This window comes from Metopolophium dirhodum, chromosome 3 (genome assembly GCF_019925205.1).
Source record: "Metopolophium dirhodum isolate CAU chromosome 3, ASM1992520v1, whole genome shotgun sequence".
NCBI classification, from domain to species: domain Eukaryota; kingdom Metazoa; phylum Arthropoda; class Insecta; order Hemiptera; family Aphididae; genus Metopolophium; species Metopolophium dirhodum.
In genome coordinates, this window is record NC_083562.1 from 17,754,352 (window position 1) to 17,777,121 (window position 22,770).

The 22,770-nt window shown below is 27.5% G+C and overlaps 1 protein-coding gene across 1 annotated transcript; it reads left to right on the forward strand.

The window, feature by feature from the left end:
* The first annotated feature begins 17,913 nt into the window (after window positions 1-17,913).
* LOC132941641 (juvenile hormone acid O-methyltransferase-like) lies at window positions 17,914-21,212 on the forward strand. Its single transcript, XM_061009783.1, is given in 5 exon segments — window positions 17,914-18,220; window positions 18,289-18,336; window positions 18,338-18,589; window positions 18,694-18,829; window positions 20,729-21,212. Coding segments are annotated over 5 exon segments (801 nt in total). The 5' UTR covers window positions 17,914-18,031; the 3' UTR covers window positions 20,905-21,212.
* Window positions 21,213-22,770: the final 1,558 nt, after the last annotated feature.

The following is a 22,770-nucleotide window of genomic DNA, read 5'->3' on the forward strand; positions in this document are numbered from 1 at the left end:
AATTAAATATGTATTGTCGCGGAAAATCTGTTAACTAAGTAACGTAAAAGCATATACGTTTACTACTGCCTACCTAAGTCGCAATGTATAATAATAATAAATTATATGGCAGTCCGAACAATCCAAACGCTGTCTTACTCGTAGTCGAGTTCTAGATTCCGTCACGGGGTATGTATTTTCTTATTTCTCAGTAGGTTTTTTTTTATTATAGTTAATTGATCAGGGGATGTATTGCCTGAAAATGTTCAATATTTGTATTGTAACTATACTGGTATAACACTATTCGGGCTATCAATAAAGTCGTGTTCAAAATTAGAAAATTGGTGAGGTATGATATTTTTTTAAGCAATTCTTTCGAGTAGGGAATTCACTCAATGATATTTAAATATTTTCACCGATAATCAAGTACGACGACTTGTAGGTAACTAGAGACTGAGTGAATAGGAATTAGGAAGTGTGTGATATGGCGAAGATAAGGAAATGGGTCAACAGTATTTCAGAATGTTTGGTGTATGAAAGGGAAAGATGAAAAAGAGATGTAAGGTTAGGGTAGGTAAGTGGAGTGAGAGTAGCAGATATGAGAATAATAAGTAAGGTGTTAAGGTACAAAAGAGGATAGAATAAGAAATTAATTAATTAAGGGTAGTGTAGGGTAGTGTACATATTGTAGTGAAAACAAGAGAGAATAGGTTTAGGTGGTTCGGTCACTGTATGATAAGAGATAGTGAGAGTGGCTATAGAAGTTAATTTGACGGAGAAATGATGGGCGAGAAGACTGAAGAAGAGATGGATAGACAGAATACCGATCATATGGAGGTGTGGAATGAGAGTGGCTGAACCTGTATATAGCTGTGAGAGACGGGGGAAGAAAATGTGTAAAGGTAGAATCGTTATATTAACAATGCCGAATACGTAGGAAAAGATCTTGAATTGCAAAGGCCACTAGCTTCAACTAACCATAGGTTTACCTAACTAACCTTCTTATGACTCATTAGGACACTTTGAATAAAAAGATCCTGAGTTGCTGCAGCTAGGTTGCCGAACTTAAGTGTTTGATTATCAAGTTGATCCTCTGATTTTTGACACCATGGATAGTCCACGCCTATGTTAAATACATTTGAGGCGGCGTTCCCGGAGGGGAAGGCAATTGAGGCTCCTTTATATTGATAGTCGATACTCGATATGAGTATACTTTATTTGGCCTCAATTGTTCCCCTCGAAGTACGAAGACCGCTGATAAGACCATTATGTCCTATCCATATCTTTATTATCTATGATGGAGCCATACCCAGCTCACTCGTGTAAACTTGTTGCTGGTTGGGATGTCAGCGCACTATTTGTTTTCCATCTTTGACCCACGCGTAGCATACCAAATGTACGATTGAGAAAACACTAAAATGATTGTGCGTGGGTCGGAGAGAGAAATAAATGGTGCGCTAAAAATCTGACATCCTCTTAAGTGTTAAATATTTGCCTGCATGTATGCACTAAAAACAGGCAAATATATGCACTGAAATATTCAAAAATATTAAAAATAATAAAATATTCAAAAAAATACTGAATGAAAACGTTTTTATTAAAATTTTTTTAAATTAATAAATAATAATTCAAATTGGCTTACAAAAAAAATTCTTTATTTACACACTTGGTAGGTAGGTAACGGATGAACCGAAAATATAAAAATATTTTAAGAAAATAAGCATAAATACGAAGAAATCATGAAAACATGGAATTATATTAACTAACCAGAAAAAAACGCATATTGGTAACGGTGTTGTAATAATAGGGATCTCCCCAAAAAAATACGTACTAATAGTTCAAACAAATCATAAAAGCCAACTGTAATAAATATTAATTTATGAAAAAGTATATTAAGAAGCATTATAATTATAAATGAAACAAAACTATCAACTATGGACCGTGACATAATATAGGTATTTCTATATTTTTAGCTCCATAATTTCTGTTAAAATATTAGGAAAATGTATTAAGTACCGTAAAAGTGCTAAATTTGAGTTATTACTTAAAATATTATATTCATAACAAATTATAATAGAAGGTTAGGTACTGTTATTCCACATACCTATATTATAGTTTAATTTAACTACAACATTCTAGTAGAGTCTGATAAAATTTGGTTCCACGACTTTGATCATACAAACTTTAAATACTAAACTATGGGTCTGAAATTTAGTTTATATAGATCTAAATAATCCAAAACATATAATATTGCTTCAAAATATAAAATTAAAGTGTCTAGTATTGTAGTAGGTAGGTAACTATCAAAAAAAAAACTAAAAAAAATCATACTTGAAATCTATGTATAATATACGTATATTGTAATAAACGTTCAAATGTTTACTATAGTACATTATAAAAATTAACTTAAGTTCAATATAATACATTATAACAGGTGTTCAAATAAACATTTCATACCACAAATTTTGTTAATTCACACAGTCTCTCTTCAATTTTAAATTTTTCTTCAAATTATCTACAAAACATAAATGTTTAGTAAATTGGAAGACTTGATTAAGTATTTAATCATTTATCTAAAAGAGATGTGCCGGGTCGCCACATTACTATATCGAGGGGCCATGGTGCAAGTGTCGTCCATAAATATCATAACATAATATATTATATTAGAAATACAAACTTAATATTTCACTAACAGTAAATATTATAAAAAAATATTACATAATGTACTATACTCATATTATATTATGATTGTATTAGTTACAAACTCTTGAATTAAGAGTAATGTTTGAGGATTTAATTAATTTCCTAAAAGGAAATGCCTCAAGGTTGCCTCAGTAGGTTAGGTTTACTAATTATTACTAATTATACAAAATACTGAAAATTAATGAAATCAAAATTATTAGTACAATAGAGAGACTGTGCATTAATTTACAAATTTGTCTTAAATTTACTTTTTGCATAGAGAATATGAAGGTGGGCTGGGCTCTTAATATCAGAGTATGGGGGACAGGTCTGGGATTTCATATGATCATTAATAGAGACTCGTTAATCGCTTTTTTTTTTTTTTTAGTCTTCAATCCTTAGATTGCTCCCTAGTTTTTTATAACTATTCTTCCCCATGTCACTCATTAATTGCTTCATATACTCCATCCTTGGTCTTCCTCTTCCTATATGGCCTTCAACGTCGCCTTCTATGACGGTTTTTGTTAGACTCTCATGGCGTAGTAGATGTCCTATCATTTTAGCTCTTCTAACTTTTACGGTATGCCATAGTATTTCCATTTCTTTTATTCTAATTAATCGCTTTTATGTGCTTCAAATTGTTTACACGAGTGAGCTGGGTATGGCTCCATCATAGATAATATAGATATAACATAATGGATAGGACATAATAGTATATGGTAATAGTCTTACCAGCGGTCTTCGAGGGGAACTAAGGTGTCAACAATCTAAGGATCAACTTAATAATCAATCACTTATAAGTTCGGCAACCTGCAACTCAGGAACTTTTTATTCAAAGTGTCCTAATGTAATTAGTCATATAAAAAGGCTAGTTTGGTAAACCTAAGGTTAGTTGAAGCTATGGTAATGATAGACGACTACAATCACTGGTCGTGAGCTTTGCGATGATCTTTTCCTACTAACTATAAAGGTATTCGATATTGTAAAGATAACAATGAAAGAAAATATTTAAATATTATTAATTTGGTTATGTTAGGTTAGGTTAGGATAGGACAGTAAATTAGACGTTAACTAATCATTATAGTTTTTAACACGGTCTTAAAGACTGTCAACTAGAGTTGTACCAGTATAGTTATTAAAAACTTAAATACAGCCAACATTAAATAATGATTTTTTTAACACAACAAATTATAAAATGTATTTTAAAATATAACAAAATATAATTTTTTTAGGATTTTATAAGGTTTTCAATACTTATGAGCTTTTGTAAATAGAAAATGTATAAAATCAATAGTTTTAATTTAAAATAATATAGTATTGTGTTTTATTATCCTACTGTCAAAGAATTCTCAGGGTTTTCTTTCCACATTTTTTTACATTGTACTAAATCTAATTTTTTTCCGCACATATTTACAAAGACTAAAACAGATATCTGACTATATTTTTATTTGCATTTAGACTTTATAGTTTGTTATTTAATATTGCCTGTATAGACCCAGCCAAATACAATATTATTTTAAATTAAACATTATTTTATGTCCTTCATAAATTACAATCACATGATAGAGTCCGTGCAGGACCTTTTTCTGATTTAATTTTTTTGCATCCTTTATAAATAAATTACATTAGTTTTTATACATTTTCTAATACATATATTACGGTGATACACCTCTGATCATAATAACTGTTCGTATTATTATAATGTAAACAATACCTAGTTTTTGGATTTTAGTTAATATGTATTGCAGTATTTAGCTTCCAGCGTATTCTTTTGTTTAGTGTTATTTCACACAGATTTCTCAAACAATTTTTTTTTCAATTCATTTAACTCTATAGTAGATTTTTTTGTATAAATATTTTTCAAGATTAACCGGCTATACCTGGGAGTACGCTGAGTACCCGTGTACTCCTAAAGCATGTTCCTAAAGTAAAATTTTTTCCACATTTTTTTTTTTAGTACTGTAACTCTTGTTGAATTTTTTGTATTGACTTGAAAATTGACAACTTGGTGCCCCATGAATTATCATTCTTTAATGAACTAAATATTTAGAATAGTTTTTTCTAAATTTTTTTCCAATTTTTTTTTTTGTTTTCTAAAATCTATTTGCCTGCGGGCGCCAACACCTCCCTTCAATTTTTTTTTTTTTTATGTTATTAACTCTATTCAAATTTTTTAAACATTGACAATCTGGTGCCCCATGAATAATCATTCTTTAATGAACTTAATATTTTGAATAGTTTTTTCTAAATTTTTCTAAATTGTTTTTTTGTTTTCTAAAATCTATTTGCCTGCGGGTGCCAACCCCTCCCTTTCAATTTTTTTTTTTTTAGTACTGTAACTCTTGTTGAATTTTTTGTATTGACTTGAAAATTGACAACTTGGTGCCCCATGAATTATCATTCTTTAATGAACTTAATATTTAGAATAGTTTTTTCTAAATTTTTTTCCAAATTTTTTTTTTGTTTTCTAAAATCTATTTGCCTGCGGGTGCCAACCCCTCCCTTTCATTTTTTTTTTTTTTAGTACTGTAACTCTTGTTGAATTTTTTGTATTGACTTGAAAATTGACAACTTGGTGCCCCATGAATTATCATTCTTTAATGAACTTAATATTTTGAATAGTTTTAACTACATTTTTTTCCAAATTTTTTTTTTTGTTTTCTAAAATCTATTTGCCTGCGGGCGCCAACACCGCCCTTCAATTTTTTTTTTTTAGTACTGTAACTCTAGTTGAATATTTTGTATTGACTTGAAAATTGATAACTTGGTGCCCCATGAATTATCATTCTTTAATGAACTAAATATTTTGAATAGTTTTTTCTGTTTAAGTTTCGGGACATTTTAGTTTGAACTTCGTTATGTGTGTTTCTACTGTAAATTTTTTTCAAATTTCTTTTTTGTTTTCTAAAATCAATTTGCCTGCGGGCGCCAACACCTCCCTTCAATTTTTTTTTTTTAGTACGGTAACTCTAGTTGAATATTTTGTATTGACTTGAAAATTGATAACTTGGTGCCCCATGAATTATCATTCTTTAATGAACTTAATATTTTGAATAGTTTTAACTACATTTTTTTCCAAATTTTTTTTTTTGTTTTCTAAAATCTATTTGCCTGCGGGCGCCAACACCGCCCTTCAATTTTTTTTTTTTAGTACTGTAACTCTTGTTGAATTTTTTGTATTGACTTGAAAATTGATAACTTGGTGCCCCATGAATAATCATTCTTTAATGAACTAAATATTTTGAATAGTTTTTTCTGTTTAAGTTTCGGGACATTTTAGTTTGAACTTCGTTATGTGTGTTTCTACTGTAAATTTTTTTCAAATTTCTTTTTTGTTTTCTAAAATCTATTTGCCTGCGGGTGCCAACCCCTCCCTTTCATTTTTTTTTTTTTTAGTACTGTAACTCTTGTTGAATTTTTTGTATTGACTTGAAAATTGACAACTTGGTGCCCCATGAATTATCATTCTTTAATGAACTTAATATTTAGAATAGTTTTTTCTAAATTTTTTTCCAAATTTTTTTTCTGTTTTCTAAAATCTATTTGCCTGCGGGTGCCAACACCGCCCTTCAATTTTTTTTTTTTAGTACTGTAACTCTAGTTGAATATTTTGTATTGACTTGAAAATTGATAACTTGGTGCCCCATGAATTATCATTCTTTAATGAACTTAATATTTTGAATAGTTTTAACTACATTTTTTTCCAAATTTTTTTTTTTGTTTTCTAAAATCTATTTGCCTGCGGGCGCCAACACCGCCCTTCAATTTTTTTTTTTTAGTACTGTAACTCTTGTTGAATTTTTTGTATTGACTTGAAAATTGATAACTTGGTGCCCCATGAATAATCATTCTTTAATGAACTAAATATTTTGAATAGTTTTTTCTGTTTAAGTTTCGGGACATTTTAGTTTGAACTTCGTTATGTGTGTTTCTACTGTAAATTTTTTTCAAATTTCTTTTTTGTTTTCTAAAATCAATTTGCCTGCGGGCGCCAACACCTCCCTTCAATTTTTTTTTTTTAGTACTGTAACTCTAGTTGAATATTTTGTATTGACTTGAAAATTGATAACTTGGTGCCCCATGAATTATCATTCTTTAATGAACTTAATATTTTGAATAGTTTTTTCTAAATTATTTTCCAATTTTTTTTTTTGTTTTCTAAAATCTATTTGCCTGCGGGCGCCAACACCTCCCTTCAATTTTTTTTTTTTTATGTTATTAACTCTATTCAAATTTTTTAAACATTGACAATCTGGTGCCCCATGAATAATCATTCTTTAATGAACTTAATATTTTGAATAGTTTTTCTAATTTTTTCTAAATTGTTTTTTTGTTTTCTAAAATCTATTTGCCTGCGGGTGCCAACCCCTCCCTTTCATTTTTTTTTTTTTTTAGTACTGTAACTCTTGTTGAATTTTTTGTATTGACTTGAAAATTGACAACTTGGTGCCCCATGAATTATCATTCTTTAATGAACTTAATATTTTGAATAGTTTTAACTACATTTTTTTCCAAATTTTTTTTTTTGTTTTCTAAAATCTATTTGCCTGCGGGCGCCAACACCGCCCTTCAATTTTTTTTTTTTAGTACTGTAACTCTAGTTGAATATTTTGTATTGACTTGAAAATTGATAACTTGGTGCCCCATGAATTATCATTCTTTAATGAACTTAATATTTTGAATAGTTTTAACTACATTTTTTTCCAAATTTTTTTTTTTTGTTTTCTAAAATCTATTTGCCTGCGGGCGCCAACACCGCCCTTCAATTTTTTTTTTTTAGTACTGTAACTCTTGTTGAATTTTTTGTATTGACTTGAAAATTGATAACTTGGTGCCCCATGAATAATCATTCTTTAATGAACTAAATATTTTGAATAGTTTTTTCTGTTTAAGTTTCGGGACATTTTAGTTTGAACTTCGTTATGTGTGTTTCTACTGTAAATTTTTTTCAAATTTCTTTTTTGTTTTCTAAAATCAATTTGCCTGCGGGCGCCAACACCTCCCTTCAATTTTTTTTTTTTAGTACTGTAACTCTAGTTGAATATTTTGTATTGACTTGAAAATTGATAACTTGGTGCCCCATGAATTATCATTCTTTAATGAACTTAATATTTTGAATAGTTTTTTCTGTTTAAGTTTCGGGACATTTTAGTTTGAACTTCGTTATGTGTGTTTCTACTGTAAATTTTTTTCAAATTTTTTTTTTGTTTTCTAAAATCAATTTGCCTGCGGGCGCCAACACCTCCCTTCAATTTTTTTTTTTTTATGTTTTTAACTCTAGCCAAAAATATTAAACATTGACAATCTGGTGCCCCATGAATAATCATTCTTTAATGAACTAAATATTTTAAATAGTTTTTTCTGTTTAAGTTTTAGGACGTTTTAGTTTGAACTTTGTAATGTGTATCATACTGTCAATTTTTTTCCAAATTTTTTTTTGTTTTTTTTAATCTATTTGCCTGCGGGCGCCAACACCTCCTTTCAATTTTTTTTTTTTTTTAATACTGTAACTCTAGTTGAATATTTTGTATTGACTTGAAAATTGGATAACTTGGTGCTCCTTGAATAATCCTTCTTTAATAAACTAAATATTTTGAATAATTTTTTCTGTTTAAGATTTTGGAGATTTTAGTTTTATGTTTGTAATGTGTATTCCCACAATATAATTTATATAAATTTTTTTTGTATTCTAAAATGCATTTGCTGGTGGGCACCACCACCTTCCTTCAATTTTTTTTTATGATTTAACTTAAGTCGAATATTTTAAACATTGACAATACGGTGCCCCATGAATAATCATTCTTTAATGAACTAAATATTTTGAATAGTTTTTTCTGTTTAAGTTTCGGGACGTTTTAGTTTGAACTTTGTAATGTGTATCATACAGTCAATTTTTTTCCAAATTTTTTTTTTGTTTTCTAAGATTTATTTGCCTCTGGGCGCCAACACCTCCCTTCAAATTTTTTTTTTTATGTTTTTAACTCTAGCCAAATTTTTTTAGCATACCAAATGTACGATTAAGAAAACGCTAAAATGATTGGGTCAGAGAGAGAAATAAATGGTGCGCTAAAAATCTGACATCCTCTTAGTGTTATCAAGTTTAAGAAGCAGTAGGTAACAGAAACATTAACTGTGGTAGGTATTATGATTGGAAGTAAAAGTAATTAGCAGGGCTGTGAATTTAATGCAATGAAAAAGTGTTAAATATTTGCCTGCATGTATGCACTAAAAACAGGCAAATATATGCACTGAAATATTCAAAAATATGCCTTTAAAATTCAAAAAAATACCGAATGAAAACGTTTTTATTAAAAATTTTTTTAATTAATAAATTATAATTCAAATTGGCTTACAAAAAAAATTCTTTATTTACACACTTGGTAGGTAGGTAATGGATGAACCGAAAATATAAAAATATTTTAAGAAAATAAGCATAAATACAAAGAAATCATGAAAACATGCAATTATATTAACTAACCAGAAAAAAACGCATATTGGTAACGGTATTGTAATAATAGGGATCTCCCCAAAAAAATACGTACTAATAGTTCAAACAAATCATAAAAACCAACTGTAATAAATATTAATTTATGAAAAAGTATATTAAGAAGCATTATAATTATAAATGAAACAAAACTATCAACTATGGACCGTGACATAATATAGGTATTTCTATATTTTTAGCTCCATAATTTCTGTTAAAATATTAGGAAAATGTATTAAGTACCGTAAAAGTGCTAAATTTGAGTTATTACTTAAAATATTATATTCATAACAAATTATAATAGAAGGTTAGGTACTGTTATTCCACATACCTATATTATAGTTTAATTTAACTACAACATTCTAGTAGAGTCTGATAAAATTTGGTTCCACGACTTTGACTTTGACTTTTTTATGATTTTAATTCTAGCCAAATTTTTTAAACATTGACAATCTGGTACCCTTGAATAATCCTTATCATTAGTTAACTAAATATTTTAAATAGTTTTTTCTGTTTAAGATTCTGGGCATTTTAGTTTGAAATTTGTAATGTGTACTCTTACTGTAAATTTTTTCCAAAATTTTTTTTGCTTTCTAAAATGCATTTGCCTGCGGGCGCCAACACCCTCCTTCAATTTTTTTTTATGATTTTAACTCTAGCCAAATTTTTTAAAAATTGACAATCTGGTACCCTTGAATAATCCTTATCTTTAATTAACAAAATATTTTAAATAGTTTTTTCTGTTTAATATTCTGGGTATTTTAGATTGTACTTTTTAATGTGTAATCATACAGATAAATTTATTCAACATTTTTTTTTGGTTTCCTAAAATGCATATGCCTGCGGGCGCCAACACCCTCCTTTAATTTTTTTTTTGTAATGTAACTCTACTTGAATATTTTGTATTGACTTGAAAATTGATAACTTGGTGCCCTATGAATAATCATTCTTTAATGGACTAAATATTTTGAATAGTTTTTGCTGTTTAAGGATCTGGGTATTATAGTTTGTACTTTGTAATGTGTAATCATACAGTTAAATTTATTCAACATTTTTTTTTTGGTTTCTAAAATGCATTTGCCTGCGGGCGCCAACACCCTCCTTCAATTTTTTTTTATGATTTTAACTCTAGCCAAAATTTTTAAACATAGACAATCTGGTACCCTTTGAATAATCCTTCTTTAATGAACTAAATATTTTAAATAGTTTTTTCTGTTTAAGATTCTGGGCATTTTAGTTTGAAATTTGTAGGTAATGTGTATTCCTTCTGTAAATTTTTTCCAATTTGTTATTTTTGTTTTCTAAAATGCATTTGCATGCAGGTGCCAACACTGTGTATCAGTTTTTTTTTAAGTAATTTAAGTAGGAAGTACCTCTACTATACTATACAGTATACTATAATATTATATGATAGAAATATAGATAATATAAGATCTACAATATATTATCTATGTTCGCGCCAATCAAAAAACCACACAATTGATAAGAAAATGATAATAGTTGTGGTTAATTGTGGTTATAAGTATTAACCGCCAAGTTCCAGCGTTCCTGGAAGTCGGATTCCACTATGTCATATCCAAAATATGTTTGCTGTTTACACGAAACTTGTTCAGCTATGTCTAACAAAACGATATTGTGTTTAAACGTGTGGTAACTTAACCTAACCAACTAATCACAGCAAAGGATTTGTATGCACGTACACCATTGAACTATATGATAACATATAGTTATCATATAATTCAATGACGTACCATAGAGTAGTTAATTAATACTCTTTGGGACGTACACACTAATGTGTATAGTGGATAGGGGTACTTGTCCCGAAACCTATGGTCTTATCAATCTTATCATTGATTAAAAGTCGACTGGGCCAACTTCAGTCTTCAGCTACTACTGCAGTAGCAGTTGTAATTTATAATTTCATAAGCATCAAACATTAAAACACGTGGATTGTGGTTCTGGTCTCAACTCTCGATATTGTGACTTGCGCTATAAGGAAAATGGATGTTATGCTGAACGATTTACTAAGTACTGCGTGTCCGAGTGCCTGGGCATGGCGGTTGCAGGTCCATATTCAGCATTTGTATTTTGTAGGCTACAGTTAAATAATCAACTGTAAACAGTGAATATTATATTATATATAATATATAAGTATTAAACAGTGTAATCAGTAACAACATCAGAAAAATAAAACCGTATTCAATTGTATTAAATTTTGGAATATTATATTATCTTGCAATTTAAGAATTATTATTTATGACAGTTTAACGAATTTTGATATTTAGTTATATTGAAAAGTTACCAACTTACTACATCATCATGTGGTTTCTTATTCGGTACGTATAATTTGTTTTCAACAATTATTTTTAGGTATTAGTTATCGATATTAGTATAAGTAATAATATAAGTATATTATAGTAAATTAGGTTTTTAATCCTTAGCCATAAAAGTTGAATACATTTTGTCAAAATTCAAATTTTAAAAGCTTATAAAAAATATTATGCCTTTCCTACCTACTTATTTATTTTTAATATTTTTTAACTGCTATTGGAACTTTGCCTTGTATTAAATGTTCACGCATTTTGACCCAACAAACAAAATTGTATTGAAACTTATAGAAAAATGTCTGTAAACCTTTCAAGATGAGAAAATATTTTGAACATTTTATCAAGTTAAGGAATTGATAAAACAAACATATGGTGTAAATTTCAAATATTGGAACAATTCTAGTTTAGCAACCTATCGATTTTCAATTTTTTTTTCCCCAAATTGTGTGTTTTAGGGTGCTTCGAAATCAAAATTATCCCTTGACTAAAAACTTTTCCATCTAAAACTGTATATATTTAAAAAAAAAATATTAAAAAAACTGATTTTCAGATAATTTTAGAAAGGATTTATTATTAATTTTGAAAATAGTATTTTTCAATGTTTACGTGCAAAACATCAAAAGTAAGTATGTTAGGTAAATTTTGATTTTAACAATCTATTAAGCGTTAAAAACCACACACTTTGAAAAAAAAAAAATTTAAAATATTCAATTCTAAGTATTTTTTTTTTAAGAAAATGGGCGTAACGAAAAAATGAAGTTTTTAAAGTTTCCGATCAATAACTTCAAAACTAACTTTGTCCGGGCTTTTTTTGTTTTACATTCTTATAAAGCATCCTAAAACACACAATTTGGGGGAAAAAAAAATTTGAAAATCGATAGGTTGCTAAACTAGAATTATGCCCAAATATCTACAGTTATTCGTTAATGAATTACAACAAAATGATAAAATCTTTACATGAGAAATCAAAAGAATATCCAATGGAAAAATTTGATTTTTAAACACTCAAAAAATGTAATTTGACTTACCGGTAGACATTTTTTTTTTTTTCAATAAAGGTAGACAAACTTAAGCTATTTAGCTATACCAGCATGATTAATAAGTTGTTATTCTTAAACTGTATGGTAATATTATTCTATTATTATTTTTGTTTATTCTTATTAGATATTTATATAATATTATTATTTTACTGTGTAATAGTTATAGTGCAATTTTAACCACAATGTACCACTGAGACAGCCTGTTTTATTCAATTATTTAACTATTTGAATAGACATTATTATTATTAATATTAAATTTATTGATTGTTCATGAAATTCAGCATTAATATGGTCAATTAAATATTATTAAAATCACTAATGATTATAATCTTAGTTATTATTGAATAATTAATTAATAAATTGAATAGTATTCGTCACTACTGATGAGGTGATTTAATAGATAATAAGTAGTACAATCACCAACTTAATGTAGAAAACATGGTATTATTAAAATATTTAATTCGGTCAATCAAATATTATTAAAATCACTAATGATTATAATCCTAGTTATCAATGAACATGTAATGAATATATGAATTAATATTCGTCACTACCAATGAGGTGATTTTATATATTTTAAGTATTTCATTATTCAATTTAATGTTATGAAAATAGATATTATTAAAAAAGTAATTAAACAACATTATTAAAATTGCTAATGATTATAATCTTAGTTATTAATGAATAATTAATGAATAAATTGAATAGTATTCGTCACTACCGATGAGGTGATTTAATAAATAATAATTAGTACAATCACCAACTTAATGTAGAAAACACTCAGATATATAAATATACTAGATAGCGCATACTTATCCGAAAAGTATATCTTATTCCGCCATATGCTAATACGGCAATGTTTACAAATATTACAAAACAAGGATAACAAGGAATGATAAATTATAATTTTTTTTAAATATTAAAAACAAACTCACTAGTCACTATACAGTATTTAGTACCTAAATACTAAATACCGAATACTAGAAACTAAAAAGCAGAATACTAATTAATAGAAAATATTGTATGATTCAGTTTTGGTCTACATCATATTTTAGATGGCTGGTCGGTACAACAAACTTTTGCAACATGGGTAGCTAGTAGATACCTACATACAAAACGTATTAACGTAAAAGAACCACAGTCAAAGTTAATAAACTTGATACATTTAGTAGTATACTTATAACGTATATACAATATAGTGGGCAGTGGCGGCTCGAAGAAGGTATATTTGAATCATGTGATTCATAGAAATATTAATGGGTGGGTGGGTGTGTGTCCTGTGGTTAGGAAAGTTAGTTTGAAGAAGTTTTAAAAGTTGGTAATTCAATTAGAAATATAATGTTCAGCTCTATATGGACTACATGTGTATCAGCGTAAGTCATACAGTAACAGCCAACATTAGGTTAAGCGGTTAATCCCGGTACCCGGATGTGTAAAGAATGGAATATAAATATATTGATGTGTAATATAAGTACAATTATATGGTTCAGGGGTGATACAGGGTTATATAATATTTACTGTGTATACCAATTAAATACCTATAACTGGCATAACTTATCCGCTAAAAAACTATGAATTCACCTTTTGGGAGAGCAGTGAAAAATTTTTTAGGGTGGTTGGTGTAAAAATATTAAATGTGAGTCAAGAAAAAAAAAGTTCAAGCCGCCACTGATGGTGGGTACCTATATATGTATATATATTATAAACTATAAAAGGAGTAAAGGATTTAATAAAACTAACGCATTTAGTACCTTCTAAAGTAGGTATATATAATTAAATATAAAACAGATACATCATTTAATATATTATCATTACTTGTGTGAAAATAAAACAATTTTATTGAGTTTGTGCCTTTTGCTATCTGAATTTAAGTAGTTACAAGAAAACATTTTTCCATATGACTTAAGTCTAATGCTAAGAAATTTTTTTACTTAATTAGTAATAAGTATAATTTTATGTGGTTTTTCAAGAATTGTTACGTTTGTGCAATTCAATGATGGAAAAATGGATGTATTCAAAGAAAATTTATTAATACAATTATACAAGATTCTAGTTTCTAAATTGTGTACATAAAGGTTTTTTTTTAATTTGATGTTAATATTAATTCAGCTTCCTGAATAATTTTATATACACTTTCTGATCCACTGATCAAACCACCATTATTTTTTAATATTGTGAATCGTGTATATGAATGTACATTACAATAGTCGTGATCTGTAACATCTTTAAGAAGACATTGTTTACACGACTCACATTCAAGTGTTTTTATTATTTGTTTTATACTATAGCCTAAAATATAATAAATAATATTGTTTTTTCCTTCTTTCATATTAGTACTTAGATTATTTAATAGCGACATTCGATTTATTAATTCTTCATCCTCTAGATTTTGAGAAAAATTATCTTCATAAAAACTAATAACTTTTTTACTCCATTTAAAATCTAAAATACCCCTTTTATATCATCATCAAAGGTATTGCAATTCCCATTGGATTTACACTTACTAAAAATTTTTAAAAGTATTTGTTTTATAACAGTTTTAAATTTAACTACATTTGGATTGTTATTTGATCTTAATCTCTGTCAGATTTGACCAAATAGAATCTCCAAATGGTCTTGTGAATATTTATAAGTTAATATATAAGAGAAGTTCATCGATGTATACCGTATAGAAAATATTGTTTCGGCAATAGAAAACAAAGATTTAATTGCTATTGTAAACCCAATTATAAATGTTTTTTTATTTGATTTATGTACAAAATTATCTTTAAATTTGAATGTATATAAATAATCAACCAATGGTAGTATAATACTTTTTAGTACATCTATATTATTTTTAGAAATTGGAGACTTAAACCCTTTTGAAAAACAGCTTTTTGAATTTAGAAAATCAAAAAAATTTTCAATCACGACAGTATTCTATGGTAGTATCTACATTAGAGAAATTTGGAAAATTAATTTTTTTAAGAAATCCTAAAGCATCACCAGTTGATGCACTTAAGGTTTGAGCTACAAACTTAACTTTCATCTTGTTATTTTGCCAATTAGTATGTGACATTCTACAATTTCCTAATGTATTACGTGCCAATTTCAAATTATGGCACGCATCAGGTATAAAATATACTTAACTGTTATTTACAGGATGATTAAACCAACATTTTATCTCATCATATTTTTTGTTTTCAAATTCACAACCTAATATTTTCATTGTTGCTAAATTACTATAAGCACCGTCACAAGTAATGCCCCATACTGTTAATCCTGCATTATCAGTCAAAGTAAGTGCTGTTTTAACCAATTCTACTTGTGTTACAGCAGTTATTTTATTTAAGAAAAAGTAGCCTATTGGTAGCTTCCATTTACCATTTAAACTTACAAGCATAAACACAAGCGCTTCAGTTGCTAACGTTTCTGTTCCTTCAAGATCAAGTTCATAATATTATAAAATGGTCTGGTGTTTATCTACTATTTAAATACCTTTGATATATTAATTTATAATTTTAAATCAAAAAGTACGAACAAAATTTCAATTTGATTACTCATTCGTTATCAATACTGCATAATGTAAACATTGCCGTCTTGACAAATGGCCACCGCCGACACACGTTTAATAACATCAAGTAAATGGTCGTCCGCTATCTAGTATGTTTATATATCTGAGAAAACATGGTATTATCAAAATACTTAATACAGTCAATCAAATATTATTAAAATCACTAATGATTATAATCTTAGTTATCAATGAACATGTAATGAATATATGAATTAATATTCGTCACTACCAATGAGGTGATTTTATATATTTTAAGTATTTCATTATTCAACTTAATATTATAAAAACAGATATTATTTAAAAAGTAATTTATTTAATATTATTAAATCACCAATGATTATAATCTAAGTTAGCAATGAATAAGTAATGAATACATGTAATAGAATTCGTCACTACCGATGAGGTGATTTAATAAATAATATTTAGTATCTACATTGATCAACTTAATGTAGAAAACCCAATATTGTTAAATAGATATTTAATTAATTATTACTAATTATTACTAAAATCACTAATGATTATACCCCATTCCAAACAAAACACCCACTTTTACCTAACAAATACTGTTTTGCTAGTGGCCGCCATGGTGTTTTTTTAATTAGAAAAGAGTATATTATCATCTTTTTTTTCTTTTTTAAATTACATAGGGCTTTATTATTTAAATGACCCAAAAGTCTTTATAAATAACAATCGTATATGTTTTACATACTAGATATAAATTATATATACTTTACTCATTGATGGGAGTCACTTTCAATGAAGTGGCTCTTGTCTTAAATCTTAAACTAAATCAAGTTGTATGGTTTCAGATGTTGATTTCCTTGGAGTTATCTAATAATTTGATGCGCAATGAATTGACATGATGAACTAGCTTTGTTTTGTGTTTGCGAGCAAACCTTTGGATTTCGTCTGTTATTTTAGACAGCATCATATAACGGTGAGTCTTAGTTATCAATGAATAAATAATGAAAATATCAAAAACTCTTTGTCACTACTGATAAGGTTAGATTTTATATATTGGTTCCTCTGGCTTATTTCAACTACTGCATTTTTTAAATAAAAATGTATATATATATGTATTATATAGTATAGTATATAGTATATGTACTGTATAGTAAATGATATAGCTGACAAGTGACGACTAATATGGACAATAAGTGGGTAACCTAACAAACAACTTTCGACTGACAAAATAAATAGTTAATGGTCTTATGGTAGATGTCAATTGTACATTGAAAACAAAATTAAATTGTATATTACAATGATACAAATTATAATGCGGGAATGTCAATTTATAAAAAGATTTACAATTTTATTTAACCAACAGTACCTTTATATATTATCAGGTTTCCTGTATGAGGTAGTCAAGATAACGTGGATTATTATAACAGGTAGTCTTGGAAATATTTGGGTAAACCGAGATAACCCGGAAGTACCCTAATAAAAGCTATTAGTCTTATAGCAGTTTAAATCGACTAAATAAATGTTTTAGATATTAAATAATATTCATAGATAGTAATAAGTAGTTTGTATATGCTAAGGAGGGTACATTTATAATTATGTTAATATTTACATTTCTATAGCATAATATTAAAATAAAAATATGTATAGGGCTGAGAAAATTGGGTACATGTCATGATAATCATAAAGGTAGGTTGGTCTACAAACAATACTCTGAATAATACTAGGTAATTTACATACTAAAGAATATACTTTGATCAGATTAACTAACATATAATTTATGAAAAGGCTTTCTAAGACAAATTTAAATCAGATTATAGAAATATAAATAGGTGGAATATTTTTATGCATAAATTTAATCATATTGCTTTACAATAATGTGTTTGTTATGGAAATTACATGATTAAGAAGGTCTGTTAGGTATTATATCTTGAACCCTAATGTGCTTATCACTCAACTAAGTATAAAAGAGTATGTTTTGTGAGAAAATATTTAGTTTGTTGAAATGCATTGCCCAGAGCAGTATATCAAAGATAATGGTATGCAACGGAGGGATGCCAGAGATATCTCAAATATATATATAGAAAAAATGGTATGGAAATCTAATGAAATAGTTTTAGACTTAGGATGTGGACCAGGTGATGTTACCTCAGATATTCTTTATCCTTTTTTAAAGAATAAAATCAATCAGTTGGTTAGTTTAAGTTGGTCAAAATATAATTTTTTACAAGTATTATGTATTTATATTATTATTATTTTTAGGTTGGTGTTGATAAATCAATTGAAATGGTAGAATTTGCAAAAAAAAACCTATGGATGCTCCAAGATGGATTTCAAAGTTCTGGATATAGAAAATGCCCATGACTGCTCTTTTTATTCACACACATTTAATAAAATATTTTCATTTTTCTGCTTTCACTGGGTTCATAATAAAGTTGATTCCTTGCTGAATATGCACTTAATGTTGAAAAGTGGTGGAGAAATTCTGGTTAACTTCATGTTAATTAATCCATTGGTTGAATTGTATAAATGTATGGATACAGAATGGCAAATATATATTAAAGTAAGTATATTTATGTTATTTTTTTCTTTTAGGTTTTATTTCTATCAATAAAATTTTATATTTTCATTATGTGTTATAATAAACTTACAACACATTATATATAGGATATAAAGCAGATGTCACAAAATGTGTATTCACAAGATGAAATAAGAGACATTTTCACCAAGGCTGGATTTCGAATTATTAATTTAGAATCAAGTATCAAAAAATATACATTTCCAGACTTCCCATCTCTTTTAAGTAATTATAATAATTAATAATTAAATTTTTTTTTCTGGATAAAAAGTTTCTACAACTATGGTTTTTAGTTATTTGCATTTGTTCACGCTTAAGAAGACGACACACCCGCGCATGTGTTGTCTTCGTCTTACAAATTTTACACTTAGCAAAACATGTGTAGCTCCGTTAGTTTAAAAATTTGAGTGAATTGACCTATTATCAAATTTAGAAGTAAGAATATTATCTATTGCACCTCGTTGGGGTATTTTAAAATACTCATAACTTGTTTTAAAATTAAACTTTATAAAAACCCCAACGAGGTGCAATAGATAATATTCTTACTTCTAAATTTGATAATAGGTCAATTCACTCAAATTTTTAAACTAACGGACCTACATGTGTTCTGCTGAGCATACAATTTGCTGTTACAAATTTGTAAGACGGAGACAACACATGCGGGTGTGGCGTCCTCTTAATACCTTACTATTGGGGCTCTAATCTAAAATCTAATTTAATGCACTAAAAACATTTGAATATGACAAATAAAATCTTCAAATATTTTTAATTTATCAAGAAAGCATTATCTTGTTCTAATGTTTTTGATTCCAAAATTGTATGAAAAAATACAGTTTTTTCTTTATGCATTTCTTTACTTTATATATTATATTATATTTTGCTGATAAATAATATAGAATGTTAATAATTTATTTATATAATAATTATTATTTATCCTTATCAAAAAACTTTTATAATTTATGTAATATGAGTTGTATTCAATATACTCAAAGTTATATTGTTATTACTTATAAAATTACCTATAATTAATTAAAATTCCATTTCATTTTTGTATCTAATTCAACTGTTCAGTTTAATTTTTTAATAATTAGTCTGTGACACAATTTTAACTTTTAATTTCTATTAGATATGGTACTTCTGTATTTATAACATAAACTTTGGTTGCTCTTTCCTTTTACCCATTAAATTGTAATATGTTATTCTTTTACTAGTAAAAACTCACCTAGGTAGTTACCTTATTTCAAATTCTTTAATAAAACCATTTTTAGATTTTTTTCTTTATTATTTAGTGTAATATTGGGTAGAATATATCATGCGAGTTTATGACATACATTTCAACCTAATGACTATTATTTGGCAGAACTTTCTTTAGGTTCTGGACACAAAATCTGAAGTAAAAAGTTATTGGTATTTAAATTCCGAATACTTTTTAAATATTTTTTTTTTAAAGTATTCAATACGGTATTTTGAATACTTTTTACAAGTATTCTGAGTACAGTATTCGGAATACTTTTTTCTTATATAGGTATACTCTTATACATTACTAATTATTACTTATTAAATATAATAATTTGAATATGATTTATAACTAATAGATAGCCAGATAGGTGTGTATTATTGAGATTATAATATTGTTCATTTATAAACACAAAATTGAAAAAATAATATTATTGCTATTGAAATATAAATCTACTAAAAAGAAGTATTCGAAAAATATTTGGAATACTTTTTGTGAAGTATTCCAAATACTTAGGAATATTATTATTATAAAGTATTTTACTCAAGTTTGTATTTAATAAATTAGTTTTCTATAAAAATTATATAATATCTTTTATTTTACTCTCTACCTGATCATTACTTAGTTTATAATGAACATATTATGGCCAATGTTCTGTCAATATTCCAGTGGTTTCCAATCTAACTTTTCACTAAAGAGGAAATAACTATAGAAGTAATTTTAATGACAAGCATTTACAAGTTTGCTAACAGCTTAAGATTGACAATATAGAAAGGGGGCCCTTATCTGTTACCATAATATTAAACTACTGAATAACCCAAGTATTAAAAGTTTTCAATCATTTTTGTTACAAATCAAAAGTAATTTTTATTTTTATTGTTTTTTAGGTGCCGTTAAAGCAGTAGATGTTATGTACAATATTTTGCCACAACATTTGCATGATAGATACTCCATGCATGTTAAAGATAAAATATGTGAGCGACAAATGGTTCAAATATGCCCCATTACAGGAAAAATAATCAAGGCATATCTTCCTATTACTGTGCATGCTGTCAAAGATTAAAATTTTAAATAATTAAGTTATAATCCTCTATTTACATTAAGAGTTCTTCTTGGGTGTGCGTTTTTACAATAGTCGGCATCATTGGGTGGTCCTATCACTGCATAACAATCACATTTTGTGACTAGTTGAGTATAATTGTCTTACTGAACTAAAAGAAAATCGGGCACTGCCAAGAAATATTCTTAATGTCTATTGACTACATATTATATAAGAAACATACAAATGTAATTGTTAGTTAGACTACATAATACTTAAAGGAATATTTATTTTTAACTGTTTTTAAATATAAATATTAATTAAATAAGTTATTTTTGTTGTATTTAAATTTATTTCATGGAAAACTTATATCTTGTTTAAAAATTAACAAACTTTTACCTTAGTTTCTTTTAAACACTATCCTCAGTATAGCGGGAGGGGGGGGCGAAAAGGGTCTTAAGTATCTATAAGTGCAAATTTAGCACCCCTTGTTTTTTTAAGTTTACGTCTCAACTATTATAGCTAAATACTGAAATACCATCAATTTTATGTTTATAAATTATATAATATTAACATAGGTACCGAAAAATTAAATTAAAAATAGGTCCTAACTCGTTATGACTTACGAGGATGTCAGCGCACTATTTGTTTTCTCTCATTGTCCCATGCACAACATAGACAAAATGCATTTGCGCAGAATCTTCTATGTTTACCTATAAGTAATTTTAGAGTAAAATCATCCATTGTAAAAAAGATAGAGGGGGAATGACAAATCAATTTGTCTAAAAACTGTTTCAAAACAAACAGTTTTTAGCCTATTTGTCACATCAAAAAGCACTATATAGTCATATAGATGTACACTATGGTGGACTGTTTATTACTGTTTACTGGTAAACCATCATGAGTTTTATATTAGTTATTTACGTTTTGTTGTTCAAATCTTAATATATTATTAATAAAAAGAGTATTTTAGGTACCTACCTGGCTACCTAAATATTTTATTTTTATAATTAATATAAAATGTGTACGACGAAAAGTTTTCAAGTATGCTGCGGCTCTGTGAGGCATTTACAATTATAGCACTCCACGTTTTAGAGGTCTAGTTGTGCCTATGCTTGAAACTTGGGGAGTATTTTTTTAACTTAAAGGGATCCTCACATATTGATTTCGTTTTGGTTCGTAAAAATCGAATATTTTTCAAATACCTACCTATATAGAGCTAGAGTAGGAAGTTTGTACAATTGTACCACTTATTAAATTATATACCAAATGCTACCTATATCTGATCAGTGGCTTGCAATTGCCCGCCTCTGTTCAATTAGTTCACTAAGTGTTAAGGTATTAGCACTATATTTTATATTTATCCTTTTTTTACCGGTCTAAGTTAAGTATACAGCTAGTTTAGATATATATATATATAAATGATTGCGCGTTTGTTAATCGTTATTTTTTAGTAGGACTCGGTGGTAACCTTGGAAGCCATATTAGATTTAGTTTGGTTAGGTATCGCCAAAAAAAAAAAAAATATATTTACGGACAATAGCTACAACGTTTGACGTGATCTCGGCTTTACTCTTTTCAGAATAAGACGACACCGGCCACGGACAAAACCGGTTTTTCTACGTAAATCTGGTGTGCTCTTATTCTGAATAGTCTGTATATTTATACTTACATAAAATCAGTGGCGTAGGTATACGGCACACATATTATTTTTGTATGGGGAATCAGAAAAATAAATTTAAACCTAGGTATCTGCACATTCAATCATTAAAATAATAAATAACAAAACATATTTATATTTAATACATTTTATTTCAAAACAATTATAGTAAAAAATGTAATTAATTTTTTTTTTTAGTCAATTCATCAATTACTTTTTCAGCACTAATT